Source organism: Acanthochromis polyacanthus, chromosome 20, assembly GCF_021347895.1.
Source record: "Acanthochromis polyacanthus isolate Apoly-LR-REF ecotype Palm Island chromosome 20, KAUST_Apoly_ChrSc, whole genome shotgun sequence".
NCBI classification, from domain to species: domain Eukaryota; kingdom Metazoa; phylum Chordata; class Actinopteri; family Pomacentridae; genus Acanthochromis; species Acanthochromis polyacanthus.
This window is the reverse complement of record NC_067132.1, coordinates 7,513,029-7,536,217: the sequence shown is the minus strand read 5'-3', so window position 1 is coordinate 7,536,217 and position 23,189 is coordinate 7,513,029. Positions and strand designations below refer to the sequence as shown.

The 23,189-nt window shown below is 40.7% G+C and overlaps 1 protein-coding gene across 1 annotated transcript in view; it reads left to right on the top strand.

Annotated features, from left to right (window-relative positions):
* The first annotated feature begins 3,760 nt into the window (after positions 1 to 3,760).
* sspo (SCO-spondin) overlaps positions 3,761 to 23,189 on the top strand; it is a 163,020-nt gene continuing 143,591 nt past the window's right edge. Inside the window, 5 exon segments of the mRNA XM_051940433.1 lie at positions 3,761 to 3,871; positions 3,994 to 4,034; positions 4,135 to 4,219; positions 6,526 to 6,735; positions 7,668 to 7,750. Coding sequence (XP_051796393.1) covers positions 4,167 to 4,219; positions 6,526 to 6,735; positions 7,668 to 7,750 — 346 coding nt within the window. The 5' untranslated portion in view covers positions 3,761 to 3,871; positions 3,994 to 4,034; positions 4,135 to 4,166.

The following is a 23,189-nucleotide window of genomic DNA, read 5'->3' as shown; positions in this document are numbered from 1 at the left end:
AGTTATAGAGCCGCAAAAACCTGATCGCGTCAAAGTATTTTACATCTGGCGCGAAGCTCTCCAGCAAATAACAGCGTCGGATGAAGAATCCAGCCACTTGTCTGGCCTGGATTCTGTCACCAGCACGGATGAAGCCAACCTTATCGAAGGAATTGATCATTCCAATGACATATAAGTATATATTCATGAAAAGTTGTTTGTTTTTAGTTGGAGAAAAGTAAAGAAAACGTAATATGTAACGCAGCCGAAAGCATACCGCGCAAAATACGCATCATTTTTACAAGTCATGCACTGCACACATCTAACGTACCACGAAACTTTTTCTGTGTGCAGTGCTGACAATGTTGGGAAGAAGTATTAGGAGGAGGAGGAGAAGGAAGAGGAGAGAATGGAGGTCTCCTGCTCTCCTGGTACCACAGCGAGAGGCAGAGCCCTGGCTCCAGCCAGGAGAAGCTGCAGCAGCCGCTCCACCAGCGAGCGCTCCAGGCCAGAGGCACTCCCTACAGCTGGCTGGAAAACTGAGAAAGAGCTTGACAGCTTACCTTCTCTGCCACATTTCCTGCCGAAAAGGAGGTCAGGTGTCCTGCCACCTCTGTCAGAATATGTGGACAACACCATCAAACTGTCCAAGTACTTGGACCAGGCAGCCATTAAAACACTGTTTCTGATTCAACTCTGTAAAAATGATTTTCTTTTATTTTCAAATGCACTTTATGGTCTGACCATGGTTTTGTACATAAAATATGTGTGTTCATAAGTATCTGGCACACTTAGAAATGTGATTGCACTATTATAAATATTTTGTTTTTATGTTGATATTGTGTCTTTGCAAATTTTGCACAGTTATTTTTTTAGGTTACAAAATTGACCAAATCTCAAAAAGCAAGTTATGTACAGACGCCAAACAAATTTCCTGTGGTTCCAAAGGATATTGTGCAACTATTTTGTACATTTACAAATTTGAGGGATAAAGCTATGCAATTTCTATATTTTGAAATATTTGAAAAAAACAAAAACGATTTTCATTTTTTTAAGGTCTATTGTACTTTTAAGCAATTTATTGGAGTAGTTAAGACATAAGTCTATACCTATTATTAAAATGTGGGATAGCAAGGTTATATTGATGTAAAGCAAATAAAAATACTCCAAAAAATGTCACTACAGCATGTAAAAATGCAAGAATATGTCCTGGCGGACTTGCACAATGGTGGGTCTTAAAGGGTTTGACTGTGGGAAGAAGCTGGAGAAGCTGGAGAACCTGGAGAGAACCCACACATGTACAGGGAGAACACTGAAACTCCATGCAGAAAGATCCCAGGAAGGCCGAGATGCAAATCGGGGATCTTCTCGCTGCAAGGCGACAGTACCAACCACGTGTCCACTGTGCAGCCCTTATGGTAAATGTAAATTCATTCATAGTCACATGGAGAATAGCTTTGACAGTCTGTGAATGCTCTCAGACTGTACTTTATTAAAATTCAGCAACAAAAAATAATTAATGGCAGATCATTGATGTGCTCGTAGCTACAAGCCACCACCTTTTTCAAACATCTGTTTAGGAAATACCATGGACTAATGTAGCATCACCCAGGGGAGCATGCGTGCACATTCAGTGTTCAGCAGGACAGTTTGTAGCGTTATTCCAGCTTTTTTAGGCACACTGGTTAATATGGATGTTTATTAACCTGCATTGGTTCATTGTGACTTGGCCCTTTTATTTCCTTTCAAGGGACTGAAACTTTATGAGGCCCTAGTCAAAACTGCAGATCTAAGTTAACCATTAAAGGCATTTCACTTTGGATGGAATTTAAAAATGTGTGAACAACTACTGCTATAAGAAGTCATGTGATGTTAGTTAAGAAACAATCTCTTCTCTCATATTTAGTAATTAGGATTAGTAAAATAAAACCTGATCATATCACTGGATGGCTTGGACATGCCATCTGTCAGACTTGCCTTTGTACTCAAAGATAAGTGAGTGCAAAGAAAAGTTGACTGAAAGTAAGTTCTCTCATTTGTGCAACTTAACAGTAAATTCTTTTTCCATAGTATGCAAAGATTGTTTGGCATCAATGGCAGTCTTTATCTGGAAAAGGTGCTTGTTAAACATTAACTCTTCTTTTATGCATGCTGTGTTTTCAGACTGTTATATACACAGTTAATCAGAACAAACAGAATGTTCTAACCTGTGTGTTAGACTGAGACGGCTTTTTAATTTCACCCTGCATGCTAATATTGTTGTATTACTGACTGCATATCAGTTTGACTGGAGATTGTCGTAGTCTCTGTAATACACTCTCAGTAAACCATATGCACTGGGCCTTGGTGCTGGTGCTATGTAGTCTTCCTCGTAAAACATACCAGTCAAAATGTCCAAATGTTGTACTGCCAGGTTTCTTTCCGCAGCAGCGTAGTTTAGTGGTAGAATGGTCAAGCTAAGCTCTGACTCCAGAGAAGAGTCAGTTATGTTCTGAGGGAAACATGTTTGGTTTTGATATATCACAAGCACATTTTAATCAACATATTTACAGTTTTACTGTTACTCTTTTTCAGCCAACCAATCATGTTAGATGGATCTGAACTCATTATCATCAAGAGAAAACAAAACTCAAGTCTCAGAATGAAGTTCCTCTTTAACACAGTGTCTATAGATGAATGTGAGCAACACTAAACAGAATGATCAAAATGGAATATCTTCTGTGGAGGCTGGTTCACCACCGGCTGCCCATTCAGATCCACAACAATGGTAGATCATTTTCCTTTCAAGGGAATCATTTGTTTCTAATTATTTGGAGATGTTTTTAAAGGCCTTGCCAGACTCACAGCCATTAACAACAGTTTTTCTTAAGGACTTGGTCATTTGTTTGAGTATTAATAGGTTTGCTTCAAAGAAGATCAAATATTTGTTTATTCAAATATGTCAAAAAGATTCAGACTGTATGTATTCTCTTCAGTCTCAGCTGTACATTATGCTGTTATCATTGTTCCTGCTCGATATGAGCATTGTCAGTGTGAAAATATGCTCACATTAGGATTACCACTGTGCCTAAGTAGAGCCTCACAGAGCCGCCAGCAGACTCTAAATCATGTTTCTGCTCTGTCTGTCTCCATCTCCACTCAACCGTCTTCCGATAAATGATATTGAAGAACTAACAGTGACTCAGCCCATTGTTATCTTCATCCAGATGCATGCCGTTTCTATGGCAACAGTGCAGAGCTGGCTGGAGGTTACATGGAGAAGAAGCGAAGAAGTCAATTATGACACAGTGTTTTTCTTGTACCATCAAAGCAAACCCCTGGAGACAACAGTAGCTTCTCCTTTCTTTCCTCTGAGCCTGAGTTAAGTCCAGGCCATACTGTGGTGACAGCTGTGTTTGAGCCTCCTGACTTCAGGGTCAGGAGGTCAAACCTGGGATACTGGTGAGTCTAAAAGCCTCCAGTCTCCATGTCTGTTGACACACTTCATTGAATAAATGCGCCTATCATCCTCCTCACAACGCCTGTCTTTACAGGATTAAACTCTGACAAACATCTCTTTCTTCTGTCAGAGGCTCCAGTTCCCCGCTAACACCTACAGTGAGCTGTAATGTTTGATGGGGCCAAGTCAGAGGATGTTTCCGTCACAGGTCCAGAGACCAATGCCTGCCACCCCAGCTGTGACCTTACCACTTACATCCAATAGCAGCAGGCTCAAATGGTACTGTACTTCCCATGAGAAACCCCCTGCATTAAAAACCGTACATCTCAGGCTCCACCATCTCCATTAGCAAAGTATCACTTCTCAGAGGACTGAATCGCACACAGCTGGAAAGAACAATAAGGACAAAAAGAAAGGAAACAAAACTAAAAACAACACAGAAGCAAAGCAAAGGTAGGTGCACCTTTTGTTAATAGGAGGCAGATATGATTATTAAATTGTACAAATTCAAAAATTCAATATGAATTGATTTCATCCCTCACAATAATAATATATTAAAATTAATCTTCCTTTAGACTATTAAACCTGCCTCATTTTTATTGGATTTCCTCCAAAGGTAAATTGCATTTAAAGTGCATTCAAAACTGATACTTTGATTTCAATTAAAATTATTTAAAATATATATATATATTAAAAGGTTGTTTATCTTTTACCAGGAAATTTAAACACAAATACTAAGGGGAGAGTGATGGAGGCTCTAGTACTCACTCTGCTGGGTCTGCAGACAGTGATGGGAACAGGGTGAGTATTATGATGAGTATTATTCATCTAAATACACTGCAGGGATCACGGTTCATAATAACCCTGGTTCAAATCATGAAAACTCTGATTGAAATACTACTTTTCCAGTGATTATTTATTGCGCAAACCCACAGACATATTTCCTTCATAAGAAATGTTCCTTACAGTATATCTTTAAAATAAAAGCCAAATGTTGCTGTTGTTCTCTTCAAAATTAATTATTACATTTTTTTTTACAAGCTTCTATTCAGGTTTACTCAGTACAAGACCTTTATGTCAATTGTATGATATATGTTATATCATTTATTGCATAGACTAAATCTACCACAATTGTCTGTCCTTTGCCCATTTACAATTTTCAAGCACTGATAATTTTAAACATAAGTTAAATCTACATAGAATTTTGTTCCAACACATGAATTGTGTCATTAAAAAGTGCTGTGGAACAGATGGAAATTTCCAGTCACCCTCAGGTGTATACAGAACCTTCTAGAGTAACTTAATCATTTCTATTCAAGCAGTTTGGACTCTTTCTTATGTAACATATCAAACATCAAAGGAAGTGCTGCTTTTATGTTACATTGCTGAACTTTAATTACAGTGCCTTGTGAAAGTATTCGGCCCCCTTGAACTTTTCAACCTTTCGCCACGTTTCAGGCTTCAAACATAAAGATATAAAATTTTAATTTTTTGTCAAGAATCAACAACAAGTGGGACACAATCGTGAAGTGGAACGAAATTTATTGGATATTTTAAACTTTTTTAACAAATAAAAACCTGAAAAGTGGGGCGTGCAATATTATTCGGCCCCCTTGCATTAATACTTTGTAGCGCCACCTTTTGCTGCAATTACAGCTGCAAGTCGCTTGGGGTATGTCTCTATCAGTTTTGCACATCAAGAGACTGAAATTCTTGCCCATTCTTCCTTGCAAAACAGCTCGAGCTCAGTGAGGTTGGATGGAGAGTGTTTGTGAACAGCAGTCTTCAGCTCTGCCCACAGATTCTCAATTGGATTCAGGTCTGGACTTTGACTTGGCCATTCTAACACCTGGATACGTTTATTTGTGAACCATTCCATTGTAGATTTGGCTTTATGTTTTGGATCATTGTCCTGTTGGAAGGTAAATCTCCGTCCCAGTCTCAGGTCTTTTGCAGACTCCAACAGGTTTTCTTCCAGAATGGTCCTGTATTTGGCTCCATTCATCTTCCCATCAATTTTAACCATCTTCCCTGTCCCTGCTGAAGAAAAGCAGGCCCAAACCATGAGGCTGCCACCACCATGTTTGACAGTGGGGATGGTGTGTTCAGGGTGATGAGCTGTGTTGCTTTTACGCCAAACATATCGTTTTGCATTGTGGCCAAAAAGTTCGATTTTGGTTTCATCTGACCAGAGCACCTTCTTCCACATGTTTGGTGTGTCTCCCAGGTGGCTTGTGGCAAACTTCAAACGAGACTTTTTATGGATATCTTGGAGAAATGGCTTTCTTCTTGCCACTCTTCCATAAAGGCCAGATTTGTGCAGTGTACGACTGATTGTTGTCCTATGGACAGACTCTCCCACCTCAGCTGTAGATCTCTGCAGTTCATCCAGAGTGATCATGGGCCTCTTGGCTGCATCTCTGATCAGTCTTCTCCTTGTTCGAGGTGAAAGTTTAGAGGGACGGCCGGGTCTTGGTAGATTTGCAGTGGTCTGATACTCCTTCCATTTCAGTATGATTGTTTGCACAGTGCTCCTTGAGATGTTTAAAGCTTGGGAAGTCTTTTTGTATCCAAATCCGGCTTTAAACTTCTCCACAACAGTATCTCGGACCTGCCTGGTGTGTTCTTTGGTCTTCATGATGCTCTCTGCACTTTAAACAGAACCCTGAGACTATCACAGAGCAGGTGCATTTATACGGAGACTTGATTACACACAGGTGGATTCTATTTATCATCATCAGTCATTTAGGACAACATTGGATCATTCAGAGATCCTCACTGAACTTCTGGAGTGAGTTTGCTGCACTGAAAGTAAAGGGGCCGAATAATATTGCACACCCCACTTTTCAGTTTTTTATTTGTTAAAAAAGTATAAAATATCCAATCAATTTCATTCCACTTCACGATTGTGTCCCAATTGTTGTTGATTCTTGACAAAAAATTAAAATTTTATATCTTTATGTTTGAAGCCTGAAATGTGGCGAAAGGTTGAAAAGTTCAAGGGGGCCGAATACTTTCACAAGGCACTGTAGGATCCTTTTGCAAGTCCAGTTTCATTTTCAATACCAAATGACCATTGTTAAATCAGTCTGTGTTTCGTGTTCCAGACACTGGTGTGAACACACTCTGGAGGAACGAGTGCAGCAAGTCCTGTCCCCCCATCTGCAGTTAGAGGTGAGCTGTTCTGAGGTGTATCAGTACAACACCCAGGGCTGGAGGCTGGATGTGGACAGGATGCGGATCAAGCATGGCGGTGATGATGGCATCGCTCTTTACTACAAACAACAGGGGCCCAAGGCTTCTTGTTTTCTGTACAAGTAAGTGAAATGTTTAGAAACTGTCTGTAGATTTGTCAGACAGCTTCTTTTGGGGTTTTCTTAAATTAACAAGACATTTCATGAGTGAAAATAAGCAGTCAGTACCCAGGCTGAGTATTTCTGATCACTCAAAAACACAGAATCAGGCACTTTTAGTGTTTTTATGCATAAAAAAATTAAACAAATCACATCAACTTGTGAAGTGGAGCTTTCCGCATCATTATCTTATTATCTTCCAAATCAGTTCCCATTCCATCATGTATGACCTGTCATTGTGTTGTATGGAGCAGGTCTACAGTTTGAACACAATCATAGGTGAGTCTGTGTGCTGGGCAGGGGTGTTGCAGAGAGATTCCTGGACTTTATTGATCCACTCGTCCTGCAGAAAGCAAAGGCATAGATTTATATTCAAGCTATTTAAAGGCACAAGGCAGTACTTTCATGGCAAAAACATCTAAATCTGTAACTAATGGAGGATGCTGGGTTGTAGGGGTCCATTCAGTGCTCAAAGAAGGACTTTTAAACAATGTGGTCACCACACAGAATACTTTACTTCCAGAACCATTTAACTTGCATTACAGAAGAACCTGTAGTGTCAGGGTAGGGTCCTGAAACTCACAGGCAAACTTTTTAAACAAAAAATGTACTTTCCTGAAAGTTAAATGGGGTTATCACTGGCACCGCTCTTTTTAGATTGGCAAACAGAAAAGAGGATTGAAGGGTTTTTTCCAGCTTTGTGTGAATTGTGTCAGCCTTCTTGGGAGAAGAAAACTGTGTCTGAGGAAAAATATTTGATTCTAATGTTGTTCTATTCATGGAACCATATTTGATCAAACATAGATTCAATGTTAGTTTACAGAGGCTGGTAGGCAGCTGAAAAAGTTGTTTCAGTATACTCTCAGTGTACTGACTTGTTTCTGTGTCTACTGCAGACCCCCAGAGATGGAGAGCCAGATGGTGAATAAGACAGTGAGGACATGCTGTGAAGGCTGGGGAGGACCACACTGCTCTGAGGGTGAGCTCACTGTAATGCATGGACCCTAGGGTATACCACAGACCAGACCAGTAGAGGCCAGACTAGTAGAGAATCCTAATAGAGGGTTACACATATGTCGTTGTTCCTCTCTCTGGTGTCCATGATGTGCAGGTGAAGGAGAAAATGTCCGTGATACTGACTTTCTTTAAAAGTATTTTATTAAAGGAAAGAGCAGCATCAGTACAGACAGAACCTGCCTGGAAGGAGCCGGCCAATTGAATCCTCCTTGCTGGACAATGACCAGCAATCAGGTTTTATAGGTTTTCAACATATAGGAGGGGTCAAAACAAATGGTTCTTTATTGCCTACCATATGGGGAAAGCAGAGAGCATCCCCAAACAACTCCCCCTTGTCTACAACAGCTGAAGAATCCCTAAATCAGTATTTTAGACAGAAGAACCCTCATAAAAACACCTCCAACAGGGCTCTGTAAACAGGAGAACACTTTCCCATGGCATGGGTTGAATATAATGCAGGTTCCATCTGTGGTCAGAGACACCAGAGCAAACACTACATATAACAAGCAACTCATATCAAATACTAGAACAAACAAAACAGATTCTATACTACTAACTTATTAAGTAATACATGTAACAGATCAGATACCACATATTCCCCCCTTCGAGGCTGACAGAGCCTCGAAAATTACACAAACATCAAGCACATAAAGGTAACATACAAAATGCTTATGACATGTCCATTCTGTCCATACTGATTACAACCTAAATTTAACAATATTATAAATTTGTAGATTAATGTGAGAGTGAAAACCTGCCAGGCAGCTATCTTTCCAAATTATCCATCAAACAATCAAGGCAGGAAATTCTCTCACGGCCCCTCTGCCTAGGCGGCCATACTACACTCCAACCAATTAAAAGAGAGAGATCCAAAGGATGATGTGAAATGAATGGAAGCAAATACATGTGGGAATCCCAGAAAGAAAAATTAAAAAATGTCCAAAATCAGGCTGGTCAACCCATCGGACCCTCAAATGGACCTGGACCTGCCTAACACCACTGTCCCTAAACAATCAAAATAATAAAACACCTGAGATCCCAATGTACTCACCTCATATCAAAAACATCAAATCAATGAAACCCCCATCACACTAATCATAAAGTCATAAAACTCAAAGGCTAAAATAAAACACACTGAAGATATTGCTAATTCTAATATTCCTCTACGTAGGGAAATGTCAGTAAGAACAAACATCTAATGATAATACAGAGTATATATGACAAACAAAATCCAACACTGTAAGCATACAGAAGAACACATGAGCATATCAAACCAACACTCCTCAATAACAGCTCCAGTCGTGGTGTGTTGTCGTCACATTGTCCATGCTCAGAGTTCTCCATCCATCTTTATTGTCCATTCCATTGTCCATATGCAAACATTCAAGTCCATTTGGCTGCAGTGATCTCCAGACAGCCACTCTTATTCAATCTCCCAGATGGCATCCTGGGAAGATAAAAAGCACCCAGCAGTATCTTGCAAAACAACTAACACTCCATGATGTCTTATTACAAATCACTTTGTTATGAGAATATCATCAGATTATCATCAGATTATCACCAATTTATCGTATGACATATTGCAATCCCCCCTTTGATTAACCAACTCACCTGTGAGAGTAGGACATCTCTATTGTAGATAACACCCAAGAACATAATGCTTATAATAAATTCTGATTTTCAAAATGGAAATTACTCAGCTCATTTGGATGACACCCTATCAACTAATTCAAACCCCTATATTGTCAGACGTCAACAGAACAGTATGTCAACACACCATTACTTTCTTTTTACTTAATTAATTTTATTTGTTGTTTACAAACACCTCAACACTGCTAATTGTAAATGGCTCCTTAAGGCTATTTTAATACTCAATTCTGCAAATGCACCCACACATGGCCCCTCTGAACAAAAACTGAACAACAGACTTAACAAAAGACTTCACAAAAGACTGAGCATCTTCCAGCACCCATTAATAATATGAAAACTATGTTTGAATCCTTGTGGCAATCTTGTGTATTCATAAAACTATCTCTGAGTGTAACACTAAACAATCTGCTGAAGGATCAGTCACTATTGGCTGCTTCACTGGTAGGGGCAGCCCCTCTGGATTTCACTCCACAGAATGAATTTCTCCTTCTGGTTCACATCCGGGTCATTTCCTGTGACATTTCTCCATTTCTGATGAGCCCCCAGACACATAGGCCCCCAGATTCTCTTCTGGACCCAGTGGCTCACTCAACATCTTATCAGGATGTATGTTTGTTGGGAACGTATCTCTCAACGCTCTCCACATCCGAGATCTGCTGACAGCAAAGAGCTCTGCATCATGCACAGCAGTTGCCACAGAACTATTCAGACCCGCTTGCTATAGAAGTTCCTCCAGCACAGGAACTCCCAGGAGACTGACCAAAAGCCGCTTGATGTCTCTCATGGCAGGTTGCATCCCACCAAAACCTCCTCCAGTTTTGAAATCCAAGGATATGCCCCATCTTGAAGAGTCAGAAACTTCTCAATTATGTCTGACATCTCTGTATTCCGCCAAGGCCTGTAATCCAGATTCTCTCTCCGAACAGTCACTGGGCACATCCTCTCTGATGCCCTTCCTTTCCTATTCTCAACTTCCCTTAAATCCCACTGTCTCTCACTTCCTCAATCTCCATCACTGTCTCCATCCTCACTCTCATCCTCTCCTGGACCCTCTTTCTTCACCTTCTGCAATCCTTCTCTTTAACTTCACAATCCATCTTTCCCATTATACACTCCACAGCATCAAAGTCACAACTCTCCACAGTATTTAAGCCAAGTTAACCTCTCTACAAATGTTTAATCATCATCTAAATCAATTAAATGCCTCAGATGCTCAGTCTCTTGTCAAGCTTCTTCCCAAATCAGTGAAACATCCCCTCTATGTGTACACCCATGTGTTTTCTTAACTCCAAACTAAAAACTATCTGAGTCAGGTTGTAAAAGAAACATCATGATAGGCCCCTGGTATTTCTATAAAAACAGACTAAACATATGTCACCAGTATCAGAAATAAGTAGGTGTGTGCACATGAGTAAATGCAAGAGTTTGTGGATAGAAGCACACTAGCCTTGATGACGTTGAAGCCACACTTGTTGTCATCCACAACCTCAGGCTGTAGAGCACCATCAGCTGTCCTCTCATCAGTTCTTTGGGGGATTGAATTCAGATGCATTCCATCATCTCAGTCTCTTCCTCAATGCTCACACCATAGTTAAACAGACGATACACAAAGAAAACAAACACAAGGTTAATGTTTCATGAAACCAAAAACAACTCCTTGCAATTTGCATATATTTGTCAACATCTAAGTCATTTTAATTGTTCCCAACAAATGTCTTCTCTTAAGAGTCTCTGTGAAGAAAACTACTAATCAGATTTCTTATTCCTCATGGGTTCTAAATTAACCATACTTAATTTTACACTAAATACATTATCAATTTCAAGAATCAAAGGAGTATGTACGTAAATCTATTGATAGTTGGATAACATCCTGCTGTTTCTCCTTCTCTCTCACACAAGGAGAGAAGAAAAGGGAGGAGGCTCCCTCACTGCTCCTCACACACTCAGAGACTTATCAACATGGCTCCTCCTCTTAAGTTTCTCCACCACTTCCAGTCTGTACTGGACTTCAGAGTGAGACCATCCTACCTCAACTACCTCTAAAAATCAAATTAACCTCATGCAAAAAACGCCTCATTACCACAGTAATAATTCTCAACCCCTTTTCTGCATCATCATTCTCAATAAGACTCCACATTGGTTATTCAAAGTCTCCTCCAATGCAGTCACACACACACACATGCAGAAATAAACAACAGACAGAGGGAAACTGAACACCAATCAATCAGCCAATCTACTAACCCTTATATAAATCAGACTCTATTTCCCCCAATTCTAACAAACGTCATCAGAAAATTTCCTCCTCTGTTACTATTAATCATCAAGTATTTCTGCATGCTCATGCACACAGAATATCCTCACTGGTCTCTCCTCCTCCTCAGACTCCACAAAGGCTCAGATATAATTCTCAGATGTATATACATCCTCTATAAGGCCCAAACATATATTATCAACTAAATAGTCCTCCTATAAGGCTCATAAGGTCTTACAAAATCATAAACGTCCCCCTGCAGAAGGGATCATTGGTATCAACACTGAGGTGGCAAACTCTCCTCACATGTCAACAACTCTTCTATAACCAATCACAGCCTCTCTATATTTATTTAATAAGAATTATATTCTATATATATATCAGTTGCATACTACAGCCTTCCGGACTCAGCTGCAGCACCACACACACACAGACACAGAACATTTAACATACAAAAACCACTAACAACACTCAATTAAAGATGGGCTAAACCTCACTTCCCCTTATTTAAAACTTTTAAACTCAAATTCAGAATGAAAGATTTTACACCACTCAACCACCAGTCCATCCACCACTGCCATCCGCATTATCAACACACAACATCTAACCCTGAAAACTTTATTGGGGTTTTCTTTCCCTGTGTGTGTTTCCTCTAAGATATTTTATTTATGCTTATTGCAAACAGAATGTCCTCGCTGATCTCTCGGACTCAGCAAAGGCTCATATGCTTATATCAAGCACAGAAACGTCCACCATGAGGCTCATATGTATTATCAATTTACAAAAGTCCTTTATAAGGCTCATTTATTTCATTTTATTACCAAATTTACAAAAAGTCCTCAATGTGGCTCATAAAGTTTAGCAGACAAAAGCTTATACGTCTTCGATACCAAAAATGTCTCTCCTTTGAATTATGAAAGCTCAACCTATTTGTATGTTTTCCAACAAAAACTGACATATTTCATTCATACATTACAGCGCTCATCAGCCTCTCACATACCAGCAGCACACGCACACGCAGACAGACGCAGACAGACGGAGCTGAGACAGAGCTGCAGAGACACAGACGCAACCGCCGGCACAAAAATCATTCAAATTAAATGCAACCATTCAACCCAAAGTCAAACAAATCCACAAAATAAAACACATAGGCCTATTCAACATCACCCAAACACACAATCAGCATCCGATCCCGGAATCAGATCATTCACACATATCCTAAGAAGCATGCTTTCAGCCGCACCTTTTCTCTTCTTCTCTTTTCTCTTTTCATCTTTTTCCTTATCACCTAAATTTGTGCTACCATGGAGCATAAACAACTCAGTCAAAAAGCTACTTTAGGAAACCATACGTCTACGGCCGGAACTTTAAAGTGCTTTATCTATGACTAAAGTAAATCTACACCCCCAGTTCCCTTTCTCTTTTTATGGAACTGACCTACTACATGTGCTCACATATAATAGGTTTTCGGCCAGTATACTAAACTGCCTCTAAGAGGGCTTTTAATCCAGATTTGCGGCTTTCCATCCTATTTCCTTTATTTTCCTTTAGGCCTCTTATTCTCTTTCCATTTTATCCCTTCTTCTCTATATTTTTGTTCGCAAATTGACCTTTGGGCCCCAAAGGTAAATCTACTCTATCCTCTTTTATTTTTTTTTTATAACAATGTTTTTATTGGTTTTCACATAAAAAATCTCAGCAAGAACAGTATTCCAACCTTTCCTGTCCCAGGTTTGCAGGTAAAACATTTGTTTATATATTGCACAGATTTTAGAAAGGATTTTTTTTTTTAAAAAAGAAGAAATATGCACACAAGAACAAATAACATAACAGCAACAAAAAAAAAAAAAAAAAAAAAACATTACCTTGCCAGAAATTGATTGAGCTTAAAACCTTAACATGCGACCAAACATGAAAACAAATGGTACATTTACATACTTAGATGCACAAATTATATTGTATAGGTCCACAGCAAAATATTAATTTCAATTTAATCAGTATCTTCTGTCAAATCAAAATTTCCCACAAAATCTTTAAATTGTCCCCACACCTCTTCAAATATAGACAACTTTTTTTTTCTAAAACATGTAATTCTTTCTAGAGGATATACTGTGAGCATCTGTTTCACCCAGTGCACCAGTTTGGGTCTCTTACTTTTTTTCCAATATATTGCAATTATTCTTTTTGCTTGTATCAGACACATATTAATCATTATTTTTTCAGTTTTTGAAAAATTGTGTTTTTCTGGATATATTCCTAAAATGAAAAACGCAGGACTTTTTGGAATATCCTTTGATATGATTGACTCTACTGCTATTTTAACCTCGTCCCAAAAGAGTTCCACTTCAGGACATGTCCACATACAATGGAACAATGTTCCTTTATCATTTAAACACTTTGTACATATATCAGGTACATTATGATTATATCTGTGCAGTTTTACTGGTGTAACATAGACTCTCATAAACCACTTGTACTGGAGAAGCCTAAATCGAGTATTGACTAATTGTTTATGTACACTGGCACATGCCAATTCCCAGTCCTCTTTTGAGATATTTGTTTGTAAATCCTCATTCCATGCTCTCAATTTGGAGTCTGTATTATCAGTCGAAGTAGACAATAATAAATTATATATCTCTGAAATAGCACCCCTACTCAGACTATTTTTAGTAATAATTTTTTCTAAAACTGTTTTTTGAGGTTTGTTCATATTATTCTGATTAGTTCTAATGAAACTCCTAAGTTGAAGATATTTGAATAAGTATTTTTTATTAATATTATATTTGTTTGTTATTTCCTCAAAGGACATTAAGGCATCTGTATTTGGTTTATAGAGATCTTTTATAATATTTAATCCCTTCAATGCCCACTCTCGGAAAACAGTGTCTGCCCTTCCAGGAATAAAATCTTGGTTACCCCAAATTGGAGAATAGAGAGATAAATCACAAGACTCCTTTACAAATTTGCGTACTTTAGACCAGATTTGAATCATATTTTTAACTATCGGATTTTCACTTTTTTTAACAAGTTTAAAAATTTTGTCTGAATAAAGGTATTGTGGTAATGGTAAAATCAGACCCTCCGACTCCATCTCCCTCCACTGCGGGATGTCTTTTGTCTCGAAATAGAATTTAATTGACCTCAGTTGAGTTGCCCAATAATACCACTTTATATTTGGACATTTTAGTCCTCCTTTATTATATGGTAACTGTAATAAAGACAATCTAATTCGGGCCTTAGAATTTTTCCAAATAAATCCTGTAAATAATTTTTTAACCTGTTCAAAAAATTCAGTTGGTGGGGGCAAAGGTAGATTCTGAAAAATATACAGCATTTTGGGAAGCACATTCATTTTTATTACACTAATTCTACCAATCAAAGAAAGAGGTAAAGACATCCACCGATCCACCAATCCTGTTATATCATTCATTAAAGATTCGTAGTTAGATATAACAATCAAATTTAGTTTGCGCCTAATTTCTATTCCTAAATATTCAAAATGATCCACCACTTTAAAATATTGAGCTTGTGGGGCTGGTTTTTCCGCCTCTTTCTCATTGAGCAATAAAATAGAAGATTTCGTATTGTTGATTGTATAACCTGAGATTTTACTAAAATCCCTAATCAGATCTAGGATAGCAGGAATTGTCCTGCTCAAATGTGAGACAAATAAGATAACATCGTCAGCATAAAGTGCAACTTTGTGCTCAGTAATACCGATCGATATTCCACTTATTTTAGCATTTTTTCTGATGGCTATTGCCAGAGGTTCTATTGCTAAAGTGAACAAGAGAGGCGAAAGTGGGCAGCCCTGACGACATCCTCTTTTTATTTTAATTGGTTGTGAGATGTTTTTGTTTGTCAAAACCTGAGCTGTTGGATTTAAATACAGTAATTGAACCCATTTTAAAAATTTGTTTCCAAATCCAAATCGTTCTAAGACATTAAAAAGATAATGCCATTCAACTTTATCAAAAGCCTTTTCAGCGTCAAGAGATAAGAAGGCCTTGTCTGTAGTTTCATCCAACCCTTGGAGAATATTCAAAACACGCCTAACATTGTGGAAACCCTGTCGTCCAAGAATAAATCCATTTTGATCCCTATGTATTATGCTAGGTAATGTTTCTTGAAGTCGTTTTGCCAAAACTTTACATAAAATTTTTAAATCAGCATTTAATAAACTTATTGGTCTCATATTTCCACAAGAATTACTTGGCCTTCCAGGCTTTGGCAATAATGTTATTAATGCAGCTGTTAGCGATGGCGGTAGGCTTCCACTCTGAAAGGACTCAATAAACATTTCTAAAAGGGGTTTTAGCAATTTGGATTTAAATTTTTTATAAATGTCAATAGGGAGTCCATCAGGACCTGGTGTCTTGCCAGCCCTCATATCATCAATAGCCTTGCTAAGTTCTTTTTCTTCCAAATCAGCTTCTAAAGTGTTCAAAAAATCATTTGGAACTTGTGGAATATCCAAATCGTCTAAAAAAGTATTTTGACTATATGAGTCATTTTGTGTTTCTGAATTATAAAGTTTTTGATAAAATTCCCTAAATTCTTCATTTATCTCAACAGGATTGGTTATCATGTCTCCATTGCTTTTCCTGATTGAAGTTATTGCCTTTGTTGTTTCTAATTGTTTGATTTGCCATGCTAACAGTTTCCCAGTTTTCTCGCCCTGTTCATAAAAGTTTTGGTTAAGCCTAATAATATCCGCAGCCGCTCTGTCTGCTGACATTAAATTGTATTCTGCTTTTAGGGTTAACAATTCCTTTTGTGTATTAGGTGTATTGTCCTTAATCATAAGGCCTTGGGAAGTTTTAATTTTTGACTCTAATAATAATCTCTTTTTATGAAAATCTCTAGATTTGGATGAGGTATAACTTATTATATGTCCTCTCAAAACGGCTTTGAAAGCATCCCATCTAACTGCAGCAGTTGTTTCAGTTGTATTGTCTTTAAAGTAGTTATCTATTTCTTTTCCAATGTATTCAATAAAGTTATCATCCAGTAACCACTTTTGATTTAAACTCCATCTCGGTGGATCTCTTGCAAGAGCCTCATCTATGTAAATAAAGCCGCATGGACCATGATCAGACAATAGTATAGGATCATAAAAACAGTTATTAATTTTAGAGATCAATGTAGCAGAGACTAAAAAATAATCAATGCGAGAGAATGTCTTATATGTTCCAGAATAACAAGAATATGCAATTTCGTCAGGTTTAAAATGCCGCCAGATATCAAGTAAATTAAGCTCTTTTATAAAGTGAGTGATCACTGACCTACTTTTATTGTGTGTTTGGTCGACACCTGTTGATCGGTCTTTAATGGGGTTTAATGTGCAGTTCCAATCACCAGCAATTATGTATGCCCCAGGGAGGGAGGAAAGAGTCAGAAATAGGTCAGTGAAAAACTTTGGATCGTCCACATTCGGACCATAAACATTCACCAGGTTTAGACTTGCTGATAGTAGTGAGCCTTGGATAATTAAATATCTTCCAGATTTATCCTCGATTGTGTTAAGCACTTGAAAAGGAATTGAGCTGTGAATGAGGATCATAACTCCTCTCGCCTGAGAATTAAATGATGCTGAATAAACAGTCCCCTGCCATCTTCTACTTATTTTAACATGATCTTCTTTTAGAGTATGAGTCTCCTGCAGAAATATAATTTTAGCATCTGAATCTTTAAGTTTATTCATAACTTGTTTTATCTTTTTAACTTTCTGTAGACCTCTACAATTCCAAGAGAAAAACTTAAGCTTTACATTTTGTGACATTCAGATCAAAAAAGGACATGTTTTTCTGGCTAATTCTCTGAGCAAGGTAAACAATACAACAATAGAACAAACTGTAAACCTGCTGAACGACAAAACCACTCTTTTATTTTTAAACACCATTTTGACTACTGAGCCAACGTTCACATAAAGCGTCTAACTCCCTCATGTCTTACCGTTAACAAGATTCAGGCCTGTCCTGTTACACTTGCATGGTCTTTTAGCTTGCTCCATTGTTACTTGTTCTGCTATTCTACATTTAACCATTTCACTCTAACATCTATTTCTCTTTCTTCAACTTTTATTCTCTTATCCCAACTTTTTCTATCTACTCTATTCTATTCCCCACATTTTTTATGCGCAATAAACCCCAATTTAGACCGAACATCGCTCCAAACACCCATGCACCACAGAACACCAGCGCACTAAATTCTTGACAGTGCAGCGCGTCAGCAACAACCCCACGCACCCATGAGCAAATCAATCATCCCAAATAAAGTGAGAACCAGCTCACCCGACGTCGTATCAGGATGGAGAAAAGCGACCAAGGGGCTGCCGGCTGCCGAAGAACGCCGCCTCTGATCCTGTTCGTGACGCCAAATTTGTCGTTGTTCCTCTCTCTGGTGTCCATGATGTGCAGGTGAAGGAGAAAATGTCCGTGACACTGACTTTCTTTAAAAGTATTTTATTAAAGGAAAGAGCAGCATCAGTACAGACAGAACCTGCCTGGAAGGAGCCGGCCAATTGAATCCTCCTTGCTGGACAATAGCCAGCGATCACTTTTATAGGTTTTCAACATATAGGAGGGGTCAAAACAAATGGTTCTTTATTGCCTACCATATGGGGAAAGCAGAGAGCATCCCCAAACAACTCCTCCTTGTCTACAACAGCTGAAGAATCCCTAAATCAGTATTTTAGACAGAAGAACCCTCATAAAAACACCTCCAACAGGGCTCTGTAAACAGGAGAACACTTTCCCATGGCATGGGTTGAATATAATGCAGATTCCATCTGTGGTCAGAGACACCAGAGCAAACACTACATATAACAAGCAACTCATATCAAATACTAGAACAAACAAAACAGATTCTATACTACTAACTTATTAAGTAATACATGTAACAGATCAGATACCACACATACTCAGAAAACTGGAGATGCATCTAATAAGTATTATTTTTCTAACTAAATTGTAGACACTTTTCTCTAACCTCCAGTTTTTATTAGCTCAAGTGTGTACTGTTTAGGTTTAGCTGTAGCTTTAGATTCTAAAGACTGTAGAAATAAAATCAGCTTTGAGGAGTTCTGGAAACAAGTGGAACAAACTGAGCACTGCAAAAACAAAGAAACCAAAGGCTGAATTGAAACGGGGTGATGTCTGAACTAGCTGGGTGTTCTGACGAGAGCAGGGATGTTTTGGACATAGATATTTTGTGGGTATACAATTTGTCTGCAGTTTTAATAGTGAAATATCTTATGATCTTTGTAAAGAATAAAAAAGGAAAAACTGTAGCGACTCCAATGCATGATTCTTTAAAAAGGCAATGCAAGGCAGCTGTACACACGTGGACAAAATTGTTGGTACCCCTCAGTTAAAGAAGGAAAAACCCACAATTCTCACTGAAATCACTTGAAACTCACAAAAGTAACAATAAATAAAAATTTATTGAAAATTAAATAATCAAAAACAGCCATTACTTTTGAATTGTTGATTAACATAATTATTTAAAAAAACAAACTAATGAAACAGGCCTGGACAAAAATGATGGTACCTCTATAAAAGATTGAAAACTATTTGACCAGAGTGACATGATTAACTCAGGTGTGTCATTTAATTGACATCACAGGTGTTTCTAAACTCATAATCAGTCAGTCTGCCTATTTAAAGGGAGACAAGTAGTCACCCTGCTGTTTGGTGAAAAGGTGTGTACCACACTGAACATGGACAACAGAAAGCGAAGGAGAGAATTGTCCCAGGACATCCGAAAAAAAATTATAGACAAACATCTTAAAGGTAAAGGCTATAAGACCATCTCTAAACAGCTTGAAGTTCCTGTGACAACAGTGGCTCATATTATTCAGAAGTTCAAGACCCACGGGACAGTAGCCAACCTCCCTGGACGTGGCCGCAAGAGGAAAATTGATGACAAATTGAAGAGACGGATCGTTGGAATTGTATCCAAAGAGCCCAGAGCAACCTCCAAAGAAATTAAAGGTGAACTCCAAGGCCAAGGTACATCAGTGTCAGATCGCACCATTCGTCGTTGTTTGAGCCAAAGTGGACTTCATGGGAGACGACCAAGGAGGACACCACTGCTGAAAAAAACTCATAAAAAAGCCAGACTGGAATTTGCAAAAATGCATGTTGACAAGCCACAAAGCTTCTGGGAGAATGTCCTTTGGACAGATGAGACCAAACTGGAGCTTTTTGGTAAGGCACATCAACTCTATGTTCATAGACTCAAAAACCAAGCATACGAAGAAAAGAACACTGTCCCTACGGTGAAACATGGAGGAGGCTCAGTAATGTTTTGGGGCTGCTTTGCTGCATCTGGCACAGGGTGTCTTGAAAGTGTGCAAGGTACGATGAAATCTGAAGACTATCAAGGCATTCTGGAGAGAAATGTGCTGCCTAGTGTCAGAAAGCTTGGTCTCAGTCGCAGGTCATGGGTCTTCCAACAGGACAACGATCTAAAACACACAGCCAAAAACACCCAAGAATGGCTGAGAGAAAAGCGTTGGACTATTCTAAAGTGGCCTTCTATGAGCCCAGATCTGAATCCCATTGAACATATGTGGAAGGAGCTGAAACATGCCATTTGGAGAAGACACCCATCAAACCTGAGACAACTGGAGCTGTTTGCTCATGAGGAGTGGGCCAAAATACCTGTTGACAGCTGCAGAACGCTCATTGACAAATACAGAAATCGTTTAATTGCAGTGATTGCCTCAAAAGGTTGTGCAACAAAATATTAAGTTATGGGTACCATCATTTTTGTCCAGCCCTATTTCATTAGTTTGTTTTTTTAAATAATAATCAACAATTCAAAAGTGATGGCTGATTTTGATTATTTAATTTTCAATAAATTTTTATTTGTTACTTTTGTGAGTTTCAAGTGATTTCAGTGAGAATTGTGGGTTTTCCTTCTTTAACTGAGGGGTACCAACAATTTTGTCCACGTGTGTATTTGTATAGAACATTTCATACACAAGGACAATTCAATGTGCTTTACATTAAAACATTAAAAGCATTGGAAACATTCAGACAAGCATGAAAGTGCACCATTAAAAAATGATAAATATCATAAAACATAGAAAAGAACAGGACAATTAGAAATATACTAAAAAATAAAATTACAATTTGCATTTAAATAGGAAAGTGGCAAACAGAAAAGCTGCGATTTAAAAGTAGTGAGAGTTGGAGCAGACCTCCAGCTTTCAGGGAGTTTGTTCCAGATATGTGGAGCATAATAAGTAACGCTGCTTCACCATGTTTAGTTCTAACTCTAGGGACTGAAAGCAGACCAGGACAGATGGTTCGAAACGTGACAGCAGATCAGTTCTGTATTTTGTGCCTAAATTCAGTGCTTTATAAACCATCAGCGGGATTTTAAAATCTATCCTCTGGCAGACAGGAAGGCAGTGTGGAGATCTAAGTGTCACGGACGGAGCTGGTGGACCAGAGCAGAGAACCACACTACCAGGGCTGGCTGAGTGCGAATGGTTTATTGTGTGGGGGGAAGATGGTGGCTAGGTGGGGGAAAACCAGGGCGTAGGAGCGGGGAGCTCCGGGCAGGAGTGGGGGGTCCAGGCAGGAGTGGGGGGTCCAGGCAGGAGTGGGGGGTTCCAGGCAGGAGTGGGGGGTTCCAGGCAGGAGTGGGGGATCCCAGGCAGGAGTGGGGGATCCCAGGCAGGAGTGGGGGATCCAGGCAGGAGTGGGGGATCCCAGGCAGGAGTGGGGGATCCCAGGCAGGAGTGGGGGATCCCGGGCAGCCGAACTAAACAAAAGCAGGAGAAACACAACGTCAAAAAACACGGCAGAACTCAAAAACAGAAACTGCTAAGGCGGCTAGAGACCAAACCGAACTGCATGGTTGCTTGTTCAATACTCTGGCAGGGAGTGGAAGGTTGAGCCGGTCTTTATTGTAGGGGTGAGTCGTTAGTGAAATGGTTGTCAGCTGTCCGGGAGCTGTGCAGGTCGTTGATTACCTGAGTGGAGTCAGCTTGAGGAGCTAGACTCCACTCAGGCACCGAGCTGTAGGGGAGAGACAGGGCAGAGGAGCGGATGGGAGACAACCAGACAAACAGGACAGAGGAGCGGACGAGAGACAACCAGACAGAGACAGGGCAGAGGAGAGAACGGGAGACAACCAGACAGAGACAGGGCAGAGGAGAGAACGGGAGACAACCAGACAGAGACAGGGCAGAGGAGAGGATGGGAGACAACCAAACAGACAGGACAGAGGAGCGGAACCGTGACAGTACCCCCCCCTCAACGGGCGCCTCCCGGCGCCCCATGGACCCAACCAAACCCACCGGGGCAACCAAGGAGCAGACAGAGACACAGGGACCAGACGGAACAGAAGGGACCAAAAGGACAGGAAGGGCAGAAAACAAGGGGAACAGACAGGAGGGAAGGATGGGAGGGAAGGACAGGAGGGACGGGAGGGAGAGAAATGGGAGAGGGACTGAACTAAGACCGGACTGAACTGAGCCGAGGGCAGGGCAGGACTGGACTGAACTGAACCGAGGGCAGGGCAGGACTGGACTGGACCGAACCGAGGGCAGGACTGGACTGGACTGGACCGAACCGAGGGCAGGACTGGACTGGACTGGACTGGACCGAACCGAGGGCAGGACTGGACTGGACTGGACCGAACCGAACCGAGGGCAGGAAAGGACTGGACCGAACCGAGGGCAGGAAAGGACTGGACCGAACCGAGGGCAGGAAAGGACTGGACCGAACCGAGGGCAGGAAAGGACTGGACTGGACTGGACCGAGACTGAGCTGAGCGAAGCTGAGGACTGGACCGAGACTGAGCTGAGCGAAGCTGAGGACTGGACCGAGACTGAGCTGAGCGAAGCTGAGGACTGGACCGAGACTGAGCTGAGCGAAGCTGAGGACTGGGCGGAGGGTCCGCTCCGGAGGACGGACCGTAGGCTGGACAGGCCGGGGATGGACAGGGCGGAGGGTCCGCTCCGGAGGACGGACCGTAGGCTGGACAGGCCGGGGATGGACAGGGCGGAGGGTCCGCTCCGGAGGACGGACCGTAGGCTGGACAGGCCGGGGATGGACAGGGCGGAGGGTCCGCTCCGGAGGACGGACCGTAGGCTGGACAGGCCGGGGATGGACAGGGCGGAGGGTCCGCTCCGGAGGACGGACCGTAGGCTGGACAGGCCGGGGATGGACAGGGCGGAGGGTCCGCTCCGGAGGACGGACCGTAGGTCGGACTGGCTGGGGATGAGTGGGCCGGTGAGTCCGTTCCGGTAGGCGTTCCGGTGGGCGGCCCGGTCGAGGCTGGGCAAGCCGGAGGGTCCGTTCCGGTGGGCGGCCCGGTCGAGGCTGGGCAAGCCGGAGGGTCCGTTCCGGTGGGCGGCCCGGTCGAGGCTGGGCAAGCCGGAGGGTCCGTTCCGGTGGGCGGCCAGAAGGCGGGACGGGTTGAGATAGGACAGGACGGAGGGCACGCTTCAGAGGGAGGCCTGGAGGCGGGGCCGGCCGAG